Below are 24,363 nucleotides of genomic sequence, written 5' to 3'. Positions count from 1 at the left end.
TGGTATGGATATCATGGGTAAGTCATAGAATAAATTAAATTATCTCAAAATAATATTGGAATAAAAACACAAAACACTGAATGAACAAAAATGAAATATTTTCTAATTATTTACTTACCAACAAACTGATATCTGAGAATATCTGGGCTTTTTAACAACTTGGATGTGAACACTGTGTCAACTGACAGAACAGTAGCCACAAAGTTGCTGATGTTTTTCTTTATGGCAGCGTTATACATTTCTTGTCCTGTAACAATATCCTCTGACAATGCTATGAAAGAACTGTTCAAAAACGACTTGGCAAGATGAAGTCCTATACTTTCTGAAATTAAAAAAAGGTGTGTTTTCCAATGTTGTTTCACCACAGAAGGTGAGATAAAGAGAAGGAAGGAAATGTTTTATTTAACAATGCACTCAACACATTTTATTTACAGTTATATGGCGTCAGACATATGGTTAAGGACCACACAGATATAGAGAGGAAACCTGTTGTCGCCACTTCATGGGCTACTCTTTTCGATTAGCAGCAAGGGATCATTTATATGCACCTTCCCACAGACAGGATAGTACATACCACAGCCTTTGTTACACCAGTTGTGGAGCACTAGCCGGAATGAGAAACAGCCCAATGGGCAGGTATAGAGAAGTATTTAGTTCTGTGATGAGCATCAGATTTGTCGTTAGTGTGTGTTTTGGACTAAAACATTAAGTTTGTGTATTTATTTCTCCATTATATTGTCTTGATTTGATCAATAATCATGTGTTCATCCAAATATCAATGGTTATAGGAATGGTAGCATGTCAAATATGTAATGGGTGAGACATAGTGCTCTGTGATGCACTAATATGGTGTATTTTTAACACACCAAGTATGTTTCAATGTATTTTTTTAATCTAATAATAAATGGAATATACTGAATTCCATGTAGGACATATATTTCTGTTATATATTTCATGGCATTGCTGTTATATTACATGATCAGAAACTAATAATTACTGGAAAAATCATGTTCAATTTAAAACATCAACTGAAAATTTTGATACTAGTGATTCACTTTATATTACCGTAGATTTTTTAAAATATTTTTTTAATACAATATGTAGTTTATAAAGCTGAGTTCATGATTAAACTATCCAAATAGTTACCTTTACTATTGTATTCCATGAATGAAAAAGTATTGTCTACAATTTCACCTTGAATTTGATTTAAAAGCATCTGAAAACAAGTAAAACATAATACTAAAAAATAAAATTAAAAAGTCTTATTGAGAGCTGATATATATAAATTCAAGTGTCTGTCTTGGTGGGAAAATATGGATTTAATAAAGAATACATTCAGCTGTGTCCATCTGACCAATTAGAATTTAATAGAATCTTTCAGCTCCAAATCAGTAGAATTTTCTAAATACAATCCATCCATAAAGAATATTAAAATGTTCTGTTTTACGTAACATAATTGAACATTCTTGAATCAAAATACTGAGACATCTATGATCTACCATCTAAACACTACTCCCTCTTTTATGATAAAATGCTACTGATACATAAGACTAACTTAAGACTAACTTGCATGCTTTTGTCTCCTGATCCCGATGATGGTTTATCAAATAACTCCACATCTGCAGGTAAATACATGAGGCTCTGTTTAATCCAAGTAATGTGACTGGGGCACATATCTCGGTGGATTTCAAGATCCAAATACTTCTTAAACAGATGCATCCTAAGATAAAGACAAAGTTTCAACTGAATAATTGTTGCAAATGCCATATAAGGAACTACACATTATGTCTGTTCCAGATTACGTAGGGCTGGGAAGGGTGTAATTTTTATGCACCCACCACCCACAAAATAATGTTTTATGTAAAATTTGTATGCATATGGAAAAAAAAGGTGGTATACCCAGCAGGTATAATTTAAAAAAAAATATATAGTAATTCCCATTCTCTTTTAATTAATTATTTTTATTTTAAGTCGCAGACTTAGTTAAAATGGACATTAAGTTTGGTTAATCTCCTAACATGTAAAACATTTTGATAAAGTTACAATAGAGTGAAACAAGTTTGTGACAATAAAACAGTGAAATACTCTTTGAAAAATAGACTTCTCAGAGGAATGTGCATTTTTTTAAATATAAAAAATGCATCTCGTGGTATTAGAAACACCAGGATAGACCATTTGTATAACATTTAAACTATTATTAAGATGGATATATTTTTTTATTAAATCAAAACTACTGATTTCAAAATTGTGGTGTATCAGTTATCTCTTTATTTTAATATGCAATATTATATTCAAATTAAATTGATTAGGAACCTTTCTTCCAGTGGTAACCCGATTCTCATCAGCACTTCCAATCCAATTCCCTTCATCGCTCTGCCACTACTTCTCAATTCATCATTCTGCATGCTGAGGGAAGTAACTCCATCAGGCAATAAGGAGAAGATTCCATCAATAGGATTGTTTCCACATGATGTGTGAACCTTCAGTTGAAATATTTACCAATAAATATTAAATATTTAAATATGAGTACTTTTGTTTATTATTTTTTAATATGTAGACATTTAGCAGACACTTTTAACTGTTGTACAGAAGTGGTGGAAACAATGTCAAAGGATCATGAAAATAAATGTGCCAATCAAGGGATTCTGAAAAGTGAAAATTGACATGTTATCAAATTAATCAATTACAAGCTCAACATAAAAAGCTCAGCTGGAAGTTATCATACCATTTCTTCCAAATATATATTATACAAAATTAAGCTAAACACTGAATCAATCTGGGCATGTACATGTATTAAACTGACAGGTGTTAAATTTCTACATCAGTGTAAGTCACAAATGCAACTCTTTACACTAGACATATAGGATGAAACTTTGTTTATGGCAATTGATGATGAGTGGGGATGATGGTGCTCAAGGTTGAAGCTATAATGATTCTATATTTCTGTAATGTCAAATGTTTTCATCCAGAATGATGCCTTCTAAGTAAAGGGCAAGTGTATTCTTGAAGTATGCCAGCTTTTTATGCTATGGTATCTTTCATCTGTGCATGCTAGGTGTAGATATTTAAATAATAATAATGTGGAAATATTTACCTTTCTTTGCATTGCCTTGATCCTAATCATCACAAGACAGGGTCCCAAAACACAGCCAAGCATCTTGGGAGTCTCCATTTCTGCCCCTACCAGTTTGAGAGCTTTCACAATGAGACCCTTCAAATACAAGTCATTCACCAAACTGTCAAAAACTGATTTAATAAGATTTTGTTTTATGCATTCTGTAACATTAAAAACACAAAATACGTCCACCCTTAAACCCTGCATATAATACACAAATCAAATCATTTTCATTTATCTTTATTTTACTCAAAAATAAAGAAATAAATCACTACTACTGTTACATTGAATTTTCTTCATATTGTCAGATTTTTTGTGAGAAAACCATTAGCATAAGCAAAGTATTTGTTGACAATTAATATTCTTTTCTTCAACATTGTGTGGAACTATAAACTTCTACTGTTCTGGGCCCCATTCCTTGAAGTGATCTTAGCACTTAGATCACCTTAGTGCATAAAAGGTAGCTATGCATTTAAGGTAATCTTAGGGCTTAGATCACCTTAGTGCATAAAAGGTAGCTATGCATTTAAGGTGATCTTAGCGCTTAGATCACCTTAGTGCATAAAAGGTAGCTATGCATTTAAGGTGATCTTAGCGCTTAGATCACCTTAGTGCATAAAAGGTAGCTATGCATTTAAGGTGATCTTAGGGCTTAGATCACCTTAGTGAATAAAAGGTAGCTATGCATTTAAGGTGATCTTAGCACTTAGATCACCTTAGTGCATAAAAGGTAGCTATGCATTTACGGTGATCTTAGGGCTAAGATCACCTTAGTGCATAAAAGGTAGCTATGCATTTAAGGTGATCTTAGGGCTAAGATGGCTTTGTGGAACGGGGCTCTGTAAAATAATTATGATCAACAAAAGTTTCTTGCTACAGTTTTATTTTAAGTTAGATTTGAATTTCTTTTTAAACTGAGATTATCACCTCTGTCTGTTCAGTCATGCCTATTCTCTGTTGAGTACTATTCGTTTTCAGTAGATGTTGTACAAAAACAAGCTGGTCAAATGAGGGGATCTCAAGGATCGTTGTCTGAGCCAGTGTAAGAAGTTCTCCCAAATAGAACAGGAAGGCTGGACCAAGAGACAGGATGGGACGGAATACATCAAGTCCAAGTATCTAAAGAAAAATACATAATCTTTCTTAAAGGACAATCTGCACAATGTGAGTAGGCCTAAATAATAAATAAAATATTTTTCTACGTATATATTCACATATAAATTATAATATGCAACTATTAAAAACACTGATTACACCTGTTTAAATTGTGGACTATTTAGTATATATATCTGAGACAAAAGCACCATATTTGAAACATTGTATCTTACATCAGTGTTACTTCTTTAACCAGAGTCCTTGATGTTGAATAACATTTTGTTTTTAACTCATTTATTTATGAATACAATACTAGTGGCAATCCTTAAAAAAAAAAAAAACTGCACTAAAGATCTAATTCAGCATAAGATAAAAAAAAAAAAAAAAAAAATTACATTCTGTATTTTGTTAATATTTCAGATACCTGGAATTTGAAAAGTTCTGGCATTCTGTAGATGTCATGTACTAGATTCACTGTGAGATCACTTCTCAGCATCATGTTGTTGTGGTCAGAGTCCAAATTAACGAACTTTCTATTTAAAAACAAATCAAAGCATTTCACTTATTCATTTATAAATTATTTTTAAAAAAGATTACCAACACATAAATTTAACTAAAATATGTTCTTCTCTTTTGGGGGGATGGTTCATATAAAAGATCCCTTGCTACTAATGGAAAAATGTAGCAGGTTTCATCTCTATGACTGTGTCAAAATGACCATATGTTTGACATCCAATAGCCGATGATTAATAAATCAATGTGCTCTAGTGGTGTTGTTAAACAAAACAAACAAACAAACAAACTTTCTCTTTGGGGTTTTAAAAGGTACTAACAATATGCACTATTGTACACTGACTTATTAATTGAATGCAACAGTCAATCCTCTGATTTGACAGATATAGCAAAGTATATTAATATACTGGACTCATCTAGTGTCACATTAGGGACCGTAACAAAAGTATATTGAAGCCAGAGAGACTAAGTCACTTAGTCTTGATTCTGACCCCCCCACCCCCCTCAAAAAGACTAAATGGGCAGTTGACTTTGGCTTCATCCAAATTGACGTTACAGAACAAGGTTTGGAAAAGACCAAAGGAAGACAGTAGTAATATAAAAGATACAAACAGTATTTATTCATGAATGCACATAGTGAAACAATGTTTTTAAACAGTGATATGAGGGCAACCAAGGCACTCTGAAAGGCTTTGTAACTATTAAACTATACCCATTGGTATCTTTCATCAGACGCCAATGACATAAGCTCCAAGTTGGCCTATTTCTCAAGTCATATTTTCCAGCAATTTAAGATAATTTATGCTTCTTTTCTCTTCTTTTTTGCTGTTGCAATTGCCGTTTTTCGGCTCTATTCCAGCGCTTGATGTGCAAGGTAGAGATTTTTTTAAACAACTTGTATTGTTGTTAATATCTTGATGCAGAGTTGAGTTGTTCCTGTCAAGTCTCTTTTTGTTAATTAGAAGTTACAATATATCGTGAAATGTTTTAATGCGCTGTTTATTGGGAGAAAATATCACACCCACCCGCGACACGACGCCACACGCAAATTTCGATAAGTGAAAAAAAGAGAAGTGACTCTTATTAAAGAAAATCATCCTAAACACGCTCAAGATGTATAACAACAATTGTTTGTTTGTTTTTTGTTTTGTTTGTTTCATTACTTTATTATTTATTAGTGTTACACATGATTGCCAAACCACTTGTCATACTAAGAGAGCTAACTCTTTACGATCGTTACAACGGCAAGACCTGTGTGGTACCAACATGGCTGTAATACATACCTAGCCACCTTGATATCCTGGTTTGCATGGGCAGTAGGTCGACAATAAAATACCTTGGCCAGTGTTTTGAAGCCTTTTGGGTTGTGTTTGTATGATGATTTTCAAGTTCAAAGCAAGTGAAGCCAAAAGTGATAAAAAGACTAAATGGAGATGTTGAAATCGTAACCCCCCCCCCCCCCCCCCCGACTAAGTGACTTAGTCTCTCTGGCTTCAATATACTTTTGTTACGATCCCTTACTGTAGTCCCCCCAAAATACTTATAACATGGACCTTAACCAATAGGTGGGTGCCAGTGTTGTTGATGATGCTGTTAACACTGTTGCACTGATCTGAATTTTGTAATTCATAAACACAAAATGGTAAATCAAAGGCCGCGGTAAGTGCTATCCTGTCTATGGGATGGTGCATATAAAAGATCCCTTGCTGCTAATCGAAAAGAGTAGCCCATGAAGTGGCGACAGCGGGTTTCCTCTCTCAATATATGTGTGGTCCTTAACCATATGTCTAACACCATATAACCGTAAATAAAAATGTGTTGAGTGTGTCGTTAAATATAACATTTCCTTCCTTCTTCAACTAACCTATGGTGCTTGAAAACATTTTGTTGATCAAGGGGAACAACTGTGACTACACTGCAATGTGGATACAACAGTACCACTTTCCTCCCTAGTAAACACTGATGACCTCGGCCTGTGGGATATATATATTTTTTATAAATGTTACATGAATAAACATTAAACATTGAATAAATACATTGTTTGATACCAAACATTAAATCATATTTTTAAATATTATTTCCCCATCAAATAAAATGTTTATAAAATTAAAACACGACAATCCAAAATTAATAATCATCACTAAAATAATTATATATATTTAATTATAATAACAACATTAAAATACAAACCACTGCACAAATCACTGAGACTACATACTAGACTTAAAAAAAAAAAAAAAAAAAAAAATTAAAAGTATTTGTACTACTGGTAATACACATTATTTCTGGATAAAATAAAACAAAACTATCTCAGACCCAATACTCAGAATCATATTTGGTTATTTGTGTAACTGATCTCTCAGTTGAACTCATGGGATATATGATAGTTTTAAATGTGTCGATAATTACTGGAAATATTTCAAATAATTAAAGATTGCTACACGTGTATATAATAATCTTAACAAAGAAATACACAATATTTTTATGTTGAAATATTTATATAAAACATGACTGTAAAACAAATAGCTTGGCCAACTTGGAGATATCATCCATGGCCATCTAGCATGGAATTTTAGATCATGTGTCAAAAAAACCCAACATGCAGCAAACACCAAATTTCTGTAATACTTCCACCATGCAGAATAACCATTGCACCCAACAGACATTTGACAATACATACATGTAGTATTTGTTTATTTCTTAATTTATCTAGATACGGTTCAAGCATGCCATCTAGTGTTATCTGCCTTTGACAAGTTAGTTTTTAGTAATTAGTGAGAAAGAAAGAATGAATGAATGAATGAATGAATGAAGGATGAATGAATGAATGAATGAATGAATGAATGAATGAATGAATGAATGAATGAATGAATGAATGAATGCATGACTGAATGCATGACTGAATGAATGAATGAATGAATGAATGTTTAATGACACCCAAGCATGAAAAATGTATTGGCTATTGGGTGTCAAACTAGTGAGAAAGAAGTCAATGTAGTGAACACTTAAAACTCAGTGTGGGTAGGCATGAGCCAGTATTGAGACGTGAACTCAGAACTGGGTTAATCACTACATACCACATACACCAAGTCTGTTGCAAGGACATAAACAAATCAACTCATATTCTATTAACCAATGAAATATATTGCCAGATGCAAAACAACAAAAAAACATGTATGGAACTAATAAGAATAGTGTGGGTATCATAATTAACCTATACACTCTTGAGGTTTTCACAAGTGTTGTTTTGTCACCAAAATGTTATGAAGTGTTCTTACATTTGTCTGTAAAGAATTACCTTCAGTAAAACAAAACATGACAAACAAATAGCACATACACACATACAGAAGAAAACTTGCATTCATATTCTGCTTGTGTTAAGTTACAGTTAACAGCTTTACTTGCATTACAAAATTGGAAGCAAACTTATTATCATACAGTAACAATATTAGAACAGCATGCATGCCAAGCAAATAACTTATTAAACAATGATCACCTTCTGTTTTTCAGCTGCAAGGGAATCATTATAAAATCGAAGATTATACACATGTAAAAATAAAATAAAAAAACTAAATGTTTCAGTTATGACATTATTTATATTTGTGTAATAAATGCTAATAAAACAAGCATTATGAGTACTGCTAAAGCAATACATGTCCCCTACCGGCTCCAACAATTTTTCATATCTCCTAAATTGAAGGGCCATACCTCTGTAAAAAAGTGGGTAAATCACCATGAAAGTTAAACTTGATCTGTAACAGTATGTAATAAAGCTATATACAAAATTGAAGGGCCATACCTCTGTAAAAAAGTGGGTAAATCACCATGAAAGTTAAACTTGATCTGTAACAGTATGTAATAAAGCTATATACAAAATTGAAGGGCCATACCTCAATAAAAAGTGGGTAAATCACCATGAAAGTTAAACTTGATCTGTAACAGTATGTAATAAAGCTATATACAAAATGAAGGGCCATACCTCTGTAAAAAAGTGGGTAAATCACCATGAAAGTTAAACTTGATCTGTAACAGTATGTAATAAAGCTATATACAAAATTGAAGGGCCATACCTCAATAAAAAGTGGGTAAATCACCATGAAAGTTAAACTTGATCTGTAACAGTATGTAATAAAGCTATATACAAAATTGAAGGGCCATACCTCTGTAAAAAAGTGGGTAAATCACCATGAAAGTTAAACTTGATCTGTAACAGTATGTAATAAAGCTATATACAAAATTGAAGGGCCATACCTCAATAAAAAGTGGGTAAATCACCATGAAAGTTAAACTTGATCTGTAACAGTATGTAATAAAGCTATATACAAAATTGAAGGGCCATACCTCTGTAAAAAGTGGGTAAATCACCACGAAAGTTAAACTTGATCTGTAACAGTATGTAATAAAGCTATATACTAAATTGAAGGGCCATACCTCTGTAAAAAGTGGGTAAATCAACATGAAAGTTAAACTTGATCTGTAACAGTATATGATAAAGCTATATACAAAATTTCATCTCAATATCTTCAGGCATTGCAAAACAAAAGTCCAGAAAACAAATTTTTATATCTCCTAAGTTTAAGGGCCATAACTCTGTCAAAAATGGGTAAATTGCCATGAAAGTCAAACTTGATCTGTAACAGTACATGATACATCTATATACAAAATTTCAGCTCAATATCTCAAGGTATTCTAAAACAAAAACATCTGGAAAACTGTATGTGGGACAGACAGATGGGCAGACAGACAGAAGGACAGAGATGAAACCTATAGTCCCCTCCAGTTGGACTGGTATGGGACTAATGATATGAAATAATCAGGTAGGATAGATGTACTTACTGGAAACTACATGTAACTTGCATAATAATTATATTTATGTTTACAACAAAAATTATTTTTAAAAACTTAACTGACAAATGTTTCTGACACAGCTGTATGAAAACCATATGATATTTAGACTTCAACATGATCATTAATGAGCATAACAAAAGGGAATGTTTTTAATAGTTACTGGAAACTATAGAAAACTGGATCAAGTAAATTGTGTAGATGGGAATAAAACTGATGGATTATAGAATAGAATGAAAAAGAATACATACCGTACAGAAACACACTAAATGGGGTTTTGTCAGCTGCCACTGGTTTTATAAACTGTTTGATAGCCTTCCACAGACTGTCATACAAAACCTCTTCACTAAGAGTTAAACTTGGCATTGGCACAGACTTCTATAACAATACAACAAAATCCAGTGGGTTAAATTAGTTTTAAAATCTTTAATTCTAAACAATGTGCTCTGAAGTAAAAATATTTAATTGCCCCATTAATCACTGTAAGAAATCTTATCTTTGGTGCATGGAAAATAAAATATATTAAATTTGTCATTTAAAAACATTAAACTTCATCGGGGAATAAAATAAACAAAGTACAGTGAGACTAAAATCAGCATGGAAAATACATGCAAATAACAGTTATGCATTTATTCATTGAGGCAAGATTTCTAGATTATTACAAATCAATCAATCAAATCATTTATTTATATATGAATCATATAAAAATGGCATGGCATACATTGGACAACATAATAAGAATATAAACTGGTTAAATCAGATACATAATAATTGTAATGATGACAATGATTATATACATGTACTGGCAGTGAACTGTACAAATCTCAACATGTCAGTATTCTGTGGGAAAATCAGTAATTTAAATAATTACTCATTTTAAAATCTTGTAATGATAGTAAATTTTAAAAACCTGATTGTCATTTGAAGGTGAATTGTCGATCACCTCTGGAAGTAAAGTGGGACCTTCATATTTGGGATCAGATTGTTTAAGAGCTGAAAAGAAAAGGAAGTTAATTTTCTAAAACATATATAGGCCTTCATGTATATATATATATTTTTTTTTTTAAATTCAACTACCAAGTTGTATATTTATTTTATTAATGAATAAGTCAAAACTGAAAGAAATTCTAAGATTTTTTATTCAAATTCAAATAACTGCATGACAAAAATATAAATATGAGCAGTATGAAACATTAATAATTTTCATTTAACCATATTTCTTGTATTTCATTTAACATTTTACACATGCACTGGTTTATATGTATATTCCTATCATACCTCACTTACCATAATTCATTATCAATTTCTTCAGTTTATCTTGTATGTCACCTACAAATAATTAATTTGTAAAATAAAATATATCACATCTATCACATTGATATTTAATAAGAATAGTGGATTTTTAAAATGCATGGAACAATATTTCACGTGACCCATCGTTCTGTTCGTATGTTGGCTACACAACTTTAAATTCTCACAAACTGTCAATCAGTTATGTAATAAACCAATTCATTTTAAAATTAAAATTAATCAATTTCAGGGTCATCAGAATTTTATTTGCTATGCAAATATATTTTGTGTAACCAAACAATCAGTTACCTAGGTGAAAATCATGTGAAAATAGTAATTCTGGTTTACTAAGATTTTGAAATATTGTCTCCTGAAGATGGTATCTCAAGACTGAGATTAACAACTGTTTTGGACTTTAATAATGTTATATTATTACCAAATTATTGTCTGGCAGATCACAGTTATAAACAAAAAATAAACTGATAGTCGATAAAACTTAATGGAAATTGCCAGATGAAAACCCACTCCCGCAAACATATAAAGTTATTTGTAAATAGTAATACTAGTTGATTATGACATTTTTTAATGTCTCTTTATGTACTGGTATGTAAAAGAATGTGAAATTAATACAGTTTCAATATTTTCATAATAAAAGCTATAAAGTTTTTAATGAGAACAACTATACAAAGTAAAATTTAAGTTTTATGATCATGGATATCAAAAATGCTAAATTTTTAGTAATGTACAATGTATACTGAAATATAAAATAGCATATAATAAAGACTGTTTTGAGCTTGATACAATTTAAAAGATTACATGCCTTCTGCTTCAGAAAACTCTAATAATTTTCGCTGTAAAAAAAAAAAAAAAAATGTATATGCTACATGTCCATTGTTTGTAATATTTATACAAATACTGTAAATGTATTACACATGTACTGGTTTATAAACAATAAATCCAAAGTAGCATTTCATATTTTAAGGGTTTTTTAATTTAAAGATTTAAAATATGAAGTCCACCAAACATGCACTGTCTTTATTCTTTGTTCCATATAATATTTTATAATTCTTGTATTCTATGATAATTATTTTGAAGGAAAATATTTAAGAAACAATTTAAAATTGCACAAGGATGAGCTTGACCTCATGCCTAGTACTATTTATTTATTTTCAAAAACAAATTCAGTGACTACATCCTGCTCATCTTCTACATTATGTTATATTAAAATTCAAATAGATCGTCATGCTTGCATCCAATTAAGGTTCAAGCTTGTTATACCAGGCACATACATCATCTATATGACCTGTCTGTCCAGGATACGGGTTAATGATTAGTTATTGGAAATACGGCTGGTAGGTACAGGGTTCACAGCCAGTACCAGCTCCCACCCAAAGTGAGTTTTAATGACCGAATAAGACCACTACACCTTCTTCTCTCTCACTAACAACACAAAACTAACAACTAACCCACTGTCCTGGACAGACAGCCCATATAACTGAGGTGTATGCCCATGACAGCATGCTTGAACCATAACTGGATATGAAAATAAGTTTAAATGAAATGAAATGGTTATTTGTTAGTGAGAGAGAAGTCAGGGTAGTGGCCTTACACCTCCCTAGTGAGCAATTAAAACTCACTCTGGGTACCAGGATGTGAACTAAGTAACTACTAGTTTTATATCCTCTGGGCCATGGTTATAAAACTTTAAAGTCTAGACTGAAATCTTTCATGACATCAGACACATACAATTTGTATGCCATGGTGTTAAAATCTCAAGACATCTTTAGAAATTTGAGTATGGACTCAAAACATTTTAGACTCTAGTTGTTATTACATATACCTGACTGGCACTGGGATATTTTTCTCCACGAGTCACAACTTGATTACCACTGATTGGTTCTTGCTTGTTTCTTCTCAAAAGTTTCTTCAACATCAGGTTTTTTTCAATGCCATGCTGCCTATTAAACTGTTCAAGAGTTCTTGGGTACTTCTGTCCCTTTAGTACATCATGAGGTAACATTTTATTATATAGATTACTTTTAATACGAGGTATTTTCATTTTGCTAAGTTCACTGACATCTTCATTTCTGCTTTGCTGTGATTTAACCGACTTAATTATTGCTCTGCTTGGCCATTTTGCATTTGTGTTATAAAAATGCTTTTGTGTGTGCTTAGTTGAATGAGAATAAATGGTCAAATACTGTGGAGTTTTACCCTCAACCATTTTAGCTAATAAAACATCTCTTGTAAAATTGAGTTTCTTTAAGACTATCTGTTTGAAATTAAAAATGTTTGGTGACCTAATGACAGATTGGTGTAAATAATCAAGGCCTTTGCGTATTTGAGTTTCTTCTTCTGTGGAATTATTGTCATCTTTTATATTTAATTTTGCATTTTTGTCAAGCTGTATATTTTCATGATCCCTATTTAAATGAATTTCTACTTCATTAATAATTGATGTTGTATGTTTGTTGTTGAAAATCTCTCGGTTCCAAAGTACGTTAAATTTGGTGCTTGTTACATTACGAACATTTTCTCGGTTCCACAAAAAGTCTGTTCTTCTTGAGTCTGCATCAGCCATAGCTGGAGAAGCTGAATGGTCTTGTACAGTTTGTGATTCCTTTACCAGTATCAAATTCTTTCTTTTAGCATTGTGCTTTGATGACTGTATCACCTAAGAAATACAATATTTGTAGTTATTTTTAAATTGTGAGCTTTTTATTAATGATAGTATGTTGTCAACATTTATGGAATACACCTACCGGGTATTCAAGAACTAATTCAAATAAGAACACCCACATGCATGCATTCACATAAAAATTAAATAATCTATGCAGAAAGAGATAATTTACTGCAATAAGGAGAAGAGAGACAGACAGACAGACAAACAGACAGAGATAGAGAGGCAGAGACATAGTGAGACAGAGAGGGAGAAAGTATAACACTTTTACAAAGTCAGGAAATATGAATCCCAAAACAATACATGAATAGTTGAATATTACACATAAAATCAAGTTATTAAACTAATGTTCTATAGTACAGCACCTGCGGTAAAAAAATTTCAGGTAGTTTAGTTTTGATATCAGATCCAGCCAGTAATATTTCACCCTGCTTTATTTCTTCATACGGAGCATAAAGAAGTTTCACAAAAAGTTCTTCACGTATCTTATGAATGGGACCTGAGATAAAAAAAAAAAAAATAATAATAAAAGATGTCTCATTAAAAACAACAACTTGTATCACAAATGACTTCATTTGGCAAACACAACATAAAACTCAGTTAAAATTATACAGTCAATACTACATACATATTTAAAGCTAAACAAAACAAATTCAGACATATATTGTTAAATTATGCACATAACTTTAATTTCAAAATTTGACGGCAATTGTTTTTGTATGACCAACTGTATTGAGTCATACAGTGTGCCCATTATTTTTTTCAGTTCATGAACCAAAAGATAAAAGGGTAAATTCTTAAATGAACCTAAATGTTTATAATTTTCATTAATGTGATCATAATAATGATTAACCCACTCTCAAATCAGGGCTAGCTCTGGCACTTGCAAAATTCTCCAAATTCTCCAAATGCAAATTTTAAAGACAATTGGCGAATTTTATTTTAATTTTGTGAAATAACTTCATGCAATTATTGCTGTTTTGTTATAAAATAACTGGGTTTTTACAATTTTTAAACTTTAATCAATAATTTGGCGAACTTTTCTGCTCACCCAGAGCTAGCCCTGCAAATTTTACCTTCCATTCAGGTCAGGCTTACATAGTGTACTTCTTCACAAAATAATTAACTGTAATTTTACCTTCCATTCAGGTCAGGCTTACATAGTGTACTTCTTCACAAAATAATTAACTGTAATTTTACCTTCCATTCAGGTCAGGCGCACATAGTGTACTTCTTCACAAAATAATTAACTGTAATTTTACCTTCCATTCAGGTCAGGCTTACATAGTGTACTTCTTCACAAAATAATTAACTGTAATTTTACCTTCCATTCAGGTCAGGCGCACATAGTGTACTTCTTCACAAAATAATTAACTGTAATTTTACCTACCATTCAGGTCAGGCTTACATAGTGTACTTCTTCACAAAATAATTAACTGTAATTTTACATTCCATTCAGGCCAGGCTTACATAGTGTACTTCTTCACAAAATAATTAACTGTAATTTTACCTTCCATTCAGGTCAGGCTTACATAGTGTACTTCTTCACAAAATAATTAACTGTAATTTTACCTTCCATTCAGGTCAGGCGCACATAGTGTATTTCTTCACAAAATAATTAACTGTAATTTTACCTTCCATTCAGGTCAGGCTTACATAGTGTATTTCTTCACAAAATAATTAACTGTAATTTTACCTTCCATTCAGGTCAGGCTTACATAGTGTATTTCTTCACAAAATAATTAACTGTAATTTTGCAGGTGGATAACGTACAGTTAACTATAAATATATAGATGTCAAGTTTTACTTGGACTATATCAATCTAAATACAGAAACAAAATAACAGGATGATCTGTTTTATTTTTAAAAATAATACCAATATGCTAGATTTATGTTCTAGTTTTATATTTATCTAGAAACACAGTTGTAAATATTTTTCAAAAGGCATGGGTTGCATGACAGTTGACCTACCAACAGCAGAGTTTCATGGATTGGTTTGGGGTTTTTGTTTAACGACACTACTATCACACACCAATTTAATAATCATTGGCTATTGGATGTCAAACATTTGGTAATTCTGACAAGTAGCCTTCAGAGAAAACCCACTACCATTTTCTATCAGTACCAAGGGTTCTTTTACATGCACTTTCTCACAGGCAGGGCAGCACATACCATGACCTTTGATATACCATTCATGGGGCACTGGCTGGGATGAGAAAATGTTACTTGAAATATACGCTCAGTTTACATTTCTTTTCTGTTAGCACTCACTACCATAAACCATTTTTGCAAATATAAACAGCCAGCATTAGCTTAAAATGAATAAAGTTATTTTGTTTATTTATGACTATTAAGCCATAACTGATTTACAAAATGTATATACCAAAATATTGATAATCAGACTCATAGGAATGATATCTGGAGGGGCAAAATCTCTAGTGGGGAGGTGAGTCTCTAGATGGGGGCACAAGACACAGTTTTTAGCTTTATTTATATAGAGCAGGACAAAAAACTTACATTTTTATCCTCAAATGGCGGACAGTATTCTGGACCTCCCCCTCGGTTACTATGGACCCGATAACACATGGGATATGATAACTAATATTGAAAACAAGTGGGATATGACGAGTATGTAGTTATTGAATAAAGTACTTTCAGGACAAATTAAATATACAAATTTTCAGACAATGTTTGGTTAGGTCTTTAGAACGTCAACTGCCACATGATCCCGGCTGTACAGTACCAGTTTTAAGAAACATCTTCAGTGGAACTTCATTGATATCACTGGGAGATGCATAAATGTTTCCATTTTCAAATCTGATGGCCATTCTACTGCTATTTGTACCAAAATCAGCATAACACTGTAATAAAAATGAATATGTTATTGTGTTATAAATGTAACAGATCAAAGTGAGAACTGTAATAATAATTTTTAAAAAATAACGACAAAAAATAACAAAACAAAAAAACATTGTTAGGTGTTCAAAACACTGTTCCACAAATTAACCCTGTTAAAATTAACATTGATAAAACTCAGGTGATCAGATGGAGGTCATATCAATGCCCAGACCAGTGTTAAGATTATTGATCATTATCACAATACATAATGTCACTGATATTAAACACATGCAAGGTAATGCACATCAGTTTACACAAAAGCATAATATGACAATTCTCCTTTTAGTCAGGTGCATTCTGTCATGATATAAAGTCCTATGGATCCTAAATGTCTAGATCATCTATTTAGATACATGTATCTTCAATTAACCTTAAAGAACAACAGAATCCATAATGGCAAGGTTTGGGATGAATCTGTTGGCACCTGTCTTGGTTTTTAAAATGGCCAACACTTATCATCATATTTTGCTAGAATTCCAGTTGTTAATTTTACTTTTGATAGTTAAACAGAGATTTTCAATGTAAAACAGTAAAACAAACAATTTTAATTCAGCCATAGAATGTTATGACTAAAAACAATATTTTGTTATTGTGTATTTGCATTTTATAAGAAAAGTAAGAGGAGAGTGTATATAATTTATATGTAGAAAAGTCATCTTACCTTGAACAAAGAAATTAACAACGGTCTCTTACAGGCACTAATAACCTTTGAATACATAATTTGTATTATAACAGTTTACAATTTCAACTATTCCATAATAATGTGATTAAATCAATTACACCATTAATATTAACATACTTGTGAATATCCACCAATGGTTTTACACAGATCTGGATGTATGAGACGAAAACCTTTCATAACCGTCACTTTATAGATGGCTCTGGAGAAGGACCACCTGTTAAATCCCCACAACATCTCAACACTGCATGTTAGGTCAGCAAATCTGCAGGCCTTCTTAAACAACTCTCCTGGAGAGGACCATGTTTCAGTGACACTGTAATACTAACGTCAGAAAATATTTAAATAAACAATTAAAACTAAAATCAAGTTGCAATATTGAAGTCTTATTTTAAAAATATGTTGGGTAAAAAAGCAAACATACTGAGAAAAAGCTGAAAATAACAAGCTCTAGAGGATGTATTTTATCAATCTGACTAAAGATATATCTTAATGTATACTTTGCCTTGGATGTGTCACCTACTAGATCTGACCAAATCCATGGTTATTCCTTTAAGTGTTGATGGATGGGTGGATGGATGGATTGGGTGGTTGGGTGGGATGTGGGTGGGTTGGATGGGTGAGTGGGTGGGTTTTGGTTGGGTTGGTGGAGGGAGGGAGCGAGGCTTGGAAGTAGGGAGGATGGGAGGGACTGAGGCAGGGGAAGCAATCAGTCTATAAACAGTCTGTCATGTGTTAATTGTAATAAACACATTCCAGTACAAACAATCTTACCTTTGAACTTTTATTGATGTTCATATTGGGAATAAATATCTGTAGTGACAGAGAAAATACTCTTGCTAGCAGCTGTTCAAATTCATGGGGTAGCAGAGAGGTACTGAGAGTAAGAAAGTCTTTAAGAAGGATACTTCCAAACAGCACCTGTAAATAAATATGCAATGATTGATCTTTTCCATTCAATACAATGTTTTTTAATCCATAACAGAATATAGAGGATATTTCATGTTTTTTGTCAAATATGATTTATATCTCATCTCGTGAAGTTTGCAATCATATCTCACGAGTCGCACTTGCAAAATTTTCTATTCATTCTATAACTTTTGGCAATTTACCTTTATTTTTAAAATGCCAGCAGCAAAATAGTTCCTGTGAAGATAACATTTTCTACAGTGACGATAATACATTTCAGAGTGAAATAGTGAAATTTTCACTCTAAAATGTGTTATCATCACTGAGTGACTGACAACACTTTTACTTCACTGATATTTTAAGATATTTCACTAAATGTTATATAATAAAAGATGTTAACTTGTATGTTCGAAATCAAATATGTTACCGGGGTAGTTGAGATGATTATATGACATATAAAACAAAATACTAGTAGTCTATCAGGTAATCATATTTTCCACTCAGTGCAATGATTGATGTTATAAGATGCTGAATTGTACACTTCAAATAGAGAATGCTACAGGAAAAGATCATATGGCACAGGAATTAAAATAAGGGGTCATTCATAATTATCAACATTTTATCAGCGTAAAATATATGGGGGGAGGGGGGCACAAGGAGAGGTATTTAATCCCAACATACAATTTTAAAATGAAAGAAAATGTCAATAAAAGTAATACTTGTATATTTTAAATTTTTATATATGATTTTAGGAGGGGGATAATGGATAGCCAAAAAACCTACCCCTAAGAGAACACTATTTACGCTTTCTAAAAATGTTGATGGAAATATACTGATGGAAAGAAATAAAGGATCACACAGATAGTAACAAGAAATAATGACGGCATCAAAAATCAATTCATATTGTCAGAAGTTGACTGGGAACATATAGGCAGTACATTCAATACTACAGACATTCAGTCCCACATTACAATTTGGTATGAAATACAGACATTACTACGCTAGTAGTGAATTAAATTTGGTCTACAATTCGATGTGTTCCCTTATTTCTTTCCATCAGTATATTTAAACATGTGAATATTGCACCTTGTAATCAGAGCTGAAGTCTTCAATGACCTGTTGAAGCATCTCTGTGGAGAGTTTGCTCACATACATGTTGTTGACACCCAGTGATGAAGCTTTCTCAGAACACTGCACTGTCTCCTTTTCATCTAGAACAACAAATCATGACAATGACATGTATAAAGATAAACAGAAACAATAAGATTACTGGACCAAAGATGAAGAAGATGATGATGATGATGATGATGGTGGTGGTGGTGATGATGATGATGGTAGTGGTGGTGGTGGTGGTGGTGGTGGTGGTAGTGATGATGATGATGATGATGGTGGTGGTGGTGGTGGTGGTGGTGGTAGTGATGATGATGGTAGAGGTGGTGGTAGTGATGATGATGGTGGTGGTGGTGGTGATGATGGTGATGATGATGATGATGATGATGATGGTGGTGGTGGTGGTGGTGGTGGTGGTGATGATGATGATGGTGGTGGTGGTGGTGGTAGTGATGATGATGATGGTGGTGGTGGTGGTGGTGGTGGTGGTGGTAGTGATGATGATGGTAGAGGTGGTGGTAGTGATGATGATGATGATGGTGGTGGTGGTGGTGGTGGTGGTGGTGGTGGTGGTGGTGGTGGTAGTGATGATGATGATGATGATGATGGTGGTGGTGGTGGTGGTGGTGGTGGTGGTGGTGGTGGTGGTGGTAGTGATGATGATGGTGGTGGTGATGATGATGGTGATGATGATGGTGATGATGGTGATGATGATGGTGATGATGATGGTGATGATGGTGATGATGATGATGATGATGATGATGATGATGATGATGATGATGCCTTCTGGAACATGCTACATGTCATAATATATTTTGAAATCAATATTCCATCTTTTGTCATTATGATTATTTAAAAGTTGAAATATGAGTAACTAGAAAAAATAATCAGGTGAATTTATGAAGCCTGGTTTCCTTAAATGTAGTTACATGTGTGTAAGTCAAAAACAGGTTTCATAAATTCGGCCCAGTGTTGTTACAATTAATATAGATTAAAAATGTAAAAACATGGCTGTGTAAAATACATGTTTACAGTTACAAGTACTATTAGTTACTAGTAATGCCAAAACAGTAGGAAACATGAAAACTGCTGTGATACAAATGGGTAAACTAGACAACTGTTAAAAGCAACAAATATGGGTGACTGCACATGAGTCCTAGCAACTATATATTTAAGAAAGACAATTTCCTAAACTATAACAATCTTAAACATTTTGATATCTGGAGAAAAAAAAAAAAAAAGGAAAAAAAGCCCACATTTTAAGAAATAATAATGAAAACAAACCTTGCATAATAACTATAACAGTCTTGTTTTTGGCTAATGTTGCAACATTTTTTGAAACTTCACAAGCACCTATTTCCAAGAAACTTCCAACCCCAATATGAGCCCTGATTCTTGCAAAATGAACCAGCGATGAAGACCTCTCACTTTCTGTGTGTTCTTCAGATGATGCTGAAATGTCATTTGTAATAACATTTTAATATTTATGTTTATGAAAACTACTTGATATTTATTCATCATGGTTAGATGGATGGATGGATGGATGGATGGACAGATGGACGGATGGACGGACAGACGGATGAAAGATGGACAGCCAGATGGATATATGGATGGCTGAGTACAATGGTGGGATGGGATGGGGTTTTGTGGATGGAAGATATATATGGATGGTTTGTTATATTGATGGATGGAGAGATGGACTGATGTGTAGGTGGATGGATGGGCAGATGGGATGGATAGATGGATGGATAGATAGATTGGATGTATGGATAGATAGATGGATGGTGGGGTATATTAATGGATGGATGGACAGATGGATGGACGGGTATGTGGATAGCTGAGTATAGGGATGGGATGGGATGGATTCGGGTGGGATGGATGGATGGAAGATATGGATGGATGGAAGATTTACATGGATGATTGGTTATAATGATGGATGGAGAGACAGACTGATGGATGGATGGATGGATGGATGGATGGATGGAGTGATGGACGGATGGACGGACAGATGGATGGACGAACGAACGAACAGATGGATGAACGGACGAATGGAGTAGTGGGGTGGAGTAGTGGAGTGGGTAGAATGGGATGGGATGGGATGGGTGGGATGTTTAGAGATGGGTGGAAGATATATATGGATGATTGGTTATATTGAAGGATACAGAGATGGACTGATGGGCAGATGGACTGATGGGCAGATGGATGGATGGATGGATGGATGGATGGATGGATGGATGGATGGATGGATGGATGGATGGATGGATGGACAGATGATCAAATGGGAAGATGGATGGATGAATAGATGGTTGGGTATATTGATGGATGGATGGACAGATGAATAGATAGATGGATGGATGGATATATGTTGAGCCTATGGATTTATGGATGCAGAGATGGACTGATGGGCAGATGGACTGATGGGCAGATGGACGGATGGATGGATGGATGGATGGATGGATGGATGGATGGATGGATGGATGGATGGATGGATGGATGGATGGATGGATGGATGGATGGATGGATGGATGGATGGACAGATGGATGGACAGATGGATGGACGGATGATTGGATGGTCAGATGAACAAACAGACTGTCACGGGGATTCTATAATACCCGTAACTGAATAAAACACGATTGTCCAAATATCTCTCCTAACTGTATATCTATTAGATCTCTCTGTAACAGGCGGTATATACCCGCTGTGGCTCGTCTCTAGGTATGATCAGAGATACGATCTTATATAAAGTATATGTAATATAGCACGTTTAGTTCACTAGAAAACACAACAAAAACACAATACACTTTGGAATCTGTATTAACCTACGCTGACAAATGTACTGCCGCAGTAGTTAATTAATAACAACAATAATATCAACCCAGAACTGATCACTTAATTAGTTAATCTCTAGGTGTCTAGTTTACACAATATGCTAATCACTTCACTGTGACACAACACCCACATGTGTGATAATTGAGAAACGCTTCTAGGGGAACTTAATTAATAAAGGAATTACAGCTCTATTCCTAACTGGTTAATTTTTAATTAACCCTTACTACTCGTTCCGTAACCTTGTAACACAGAATTAATACTGGTACCTATCACAATAAAGACAATAACCTACAGTTTACCTAGGTCTTCTAGGATGACTGGCTAAGCTTTATATTACCAAATACTCGTATAAATATAGAACAGTAAGACTACGATTTACTTCGTCAGATGACCGAAGACACTGTCAAAAGAATATTGGTATAATACAGTATTAAAATATGTAAAGTCACATCAATCACATCAAGGTTATACAACAGAGCAGAAATAATATATTTACCAAAGTCTAAACGGACAACGTTCCCTGGGAGCCGTCCTTTTTTGCTTCTCCTCATAACTCTAAAACACTAGCTATTTATTATAAAATCAGAATATCGCCTGGGGGTACAAGGCGGTCCTCCCCCTATCAAGTGATATATCCCCAACTCCCAGAGACGCATTTTTCTCTTTGATCGCCAGACTTACTGACGCCATCGTCGCCAAATCACGGTTGTAAAAACCGCACTCGCAGAGGTATTACGTAACTACTCGCCACGTGGCCTCCGCATCTGGCTAAGTGTGTACGGTCGCGCGGAGGTATTACGTAACCAAGTGCACACGACCCTCTAAAACAATTAACATCGCCACAGGTGAAAAGATAATTAAGAGCATGTACCGTCACACAGACAGACAGACGAATGCTTGGATATGCATTTTTAATCAGCATATTTTTTTAATAATATATAATGGAATTTGATTCATTTTTGGAATAGCCATTGATAATATATATATAACAAACAATCTATGTTGTTTTTGTAAAAATGTTTCGATTATGAAAATAAAATTCTCATCTGATATAGAGAAAGTGCATAAATACCATCCTGAAGGTCTGAATTCTGTCTCAGCATCTTCCATATTAAATCAAACAATGTTGCTTCTTTAATGATCTGAAAAGAAAAGAACAATGGTAAAATAGTAAAAACAAACAATATATAATATTGTCACAACTTTCAATAAATAACAAAGATCAACTAATAGTATACAAATTCATGTAAATTAAAACAAGTGTGTTTTATCTTGCATAGGTGTTCAAATGAATTCAGTAAAAAATTAAAAATAAAAACCCACCTTGGTAACACCATTAAAGAGCAATTTAATCAACAGAATAGTAGCCTACCAAATGAAACATGTCATTTCTTAATAGTCTATACTATATTCTTTTTTCTTTTCTTTTTTTGTTTTGTTAAAGATTCAGTATCAAAGTTGCAAGTTCTGTAATTGATGGTTTTGTATTTATTTGAAATATTAAAATAACAATACTAGTCGATCAAAAATCATCCCCTATCAAAAACCATCACATTTTACTTTTATGTTCTTTTAAAAAAAAAAAAAAAAAATGTGAATAGCACAATCATAGTTTGTTAACAAAAGAAGCAGTGATCAACCACTTACAAACAAAAGTGTGAGGAAATTAATGCAGAAATTATTTTATGTGTATTTAAGGGGTTTTTTTGCACTATGATGCCATGTTAAACAATATTGAAAACGAACACCATCTAAAATAAAGAACTAACAGTTGTAATTCATTTCAAATGTAGTTTATGCTAGGGACCCAAGTAACTGTTTTGTCCTTGGGATGGATTTTAGTGGTGGTTACAAAATAAAAACAGTTCACATAGGATTTTGACAACTAAAGTGAAAAAAAAGAAGTAGTTTTATTGTTAGTTGACACTACACTAAATAGAGTAACTAACAATATCATTAAAGTTATCAGAGCACTGCAGTAGCTTTTTTTGTTGTTGTTAATGGACGGTTTTCGATTGGTTGAGGATTCAAAACATTTAAGTTTACATTATTCATTTATTGATACTCACTTGTTTCACTGTATACTGAATTGTTTCATTCCTAGCAATTAAAAAATGATTATGCAATAACTTGATGTCTTGTACGTTCAAAGTTTCAGAGCCTTGAAAAAATTTGTCATACAAAGACACGACTTTCGTTTTGGCGTCGTCTGCTAAAAGTGGGCGGAGCCGCTGAAAAGAAAGTTGCTGTTCTTTTGTGAAAAATGGGGCCTGTTTATCATACGTAATCGTTGACCTGCTACTGAGTGCCAAGATGTCTTTTAATAATAACACCCAAAGTCCCAAGAACAAACTGTATTTGTAAAAATGTGTTTTCTTAAGCAGAATCATTTCGGTAAA

At 33.1% G+C, this 24,363-nt stretch overlaps 2 protein-coding genes across 3 annotated transcripts in view; both read right to left on the bottom strand.

Annotated features, from left to right (window-relative positions):
- LOC121376378 overlaps positions 1–16,402 on the bottom strand; it is a 26,556-nt gene extending 10,154 nt beyond the window's left edge. Inside the window, exons 1-15 of one of the 2 annotated variants that reach the window (XM_041504224.1) lie at positions 16,282–16,402; positions 13,904–14,037; positions 12,699–13,532; positions 10,856–10,897; positions 10,479–10,561; positions 9,820–9,946; positions 8,220–8,233; positions 6,588–6,696; positions 4,635–4,743; positions 4,043–4,234; positions 3,095–3,211; positions 2,314–2,480; positions 1,567–1,720; positions 1,147–1,216; positions 119–322 (exon numbers count right to left, since the gene is read on the bottom strand). In XM_041504224.1, coding sequence (XP_041360158.1) covers positions 119–322; positions 1,147–1,216; positions 1,567–1,720; positions 2,314–2,480; positions 3,095–3,211; positions 4,043–4,234; positions 4,635–4,709 — 979 coding nt within the window. In that variant the 5' untranslated portion in view covers positions 4,710–4,743; positions 6,588–6,696; positions 8,220–8,233; ... (4 more) ...; positions 13,904–14,037; positions 16,282–16,402. Of the gene's footprint in view, positions 1–118; positions 323–1,146; positions 1,217–1,566; positions 1,721–2,313; positions 2,481–3,094; positions 3,212–4,042; positions 4,235–4,634; positions 4,744–6,587; positions 7,280–8,219; positions 8,234–9,819; positions 9,947–10,478; positions 10,562–10,855; positions 10,898–12,698; positions 13,533–13,903; positions 14,038–16,281 lie in introns of those variants that run through there. The other variant, XM_041504223.1, reaches the window with a different exon arrangement.
- Positions 16,250–24,363, bottom strand: LOC121374394. Its single transcript, XM_041501494.1, has 7 exons — positions 24,034–24,363; positions 23,037–23,106; positions 20,419–20,586; positions 19,111–19,235; positions 17,890–18,036; positions 17,236–17,439; positions 16,250–16,399 (listed from the first exon to the last, which is right to left on the bottom strand). Exons 1-7 carry the CDS (start codon positions 24,352–24,354, stop codon positions 16,250–16,252), a joined length of 1,185 nt encoding a protein of 394 aa, XP_041357428.1. The 5' UTR covers positions 24,355–24,363.

The sequence above is a fragment of the Gigantopelta aegis genome, chromosome 6 (genome assembly GCF_016097555.1).
Source record: "Gigantopelta aegis isolate Gae_Host chromosome 6, Gae_host_genome, whole genome shotgun sequence".
NCBI lineage: Eukaryota > Metazoa > Mollusca > Gastropoda > Neomphalida > Peltospiridae > Gigantopelta > Gigantopelta aegis.
Note: the sequence above shows the minus strand (reverse complement) of the source record. Positions and strands in the feature narration are given on the sequence as shown.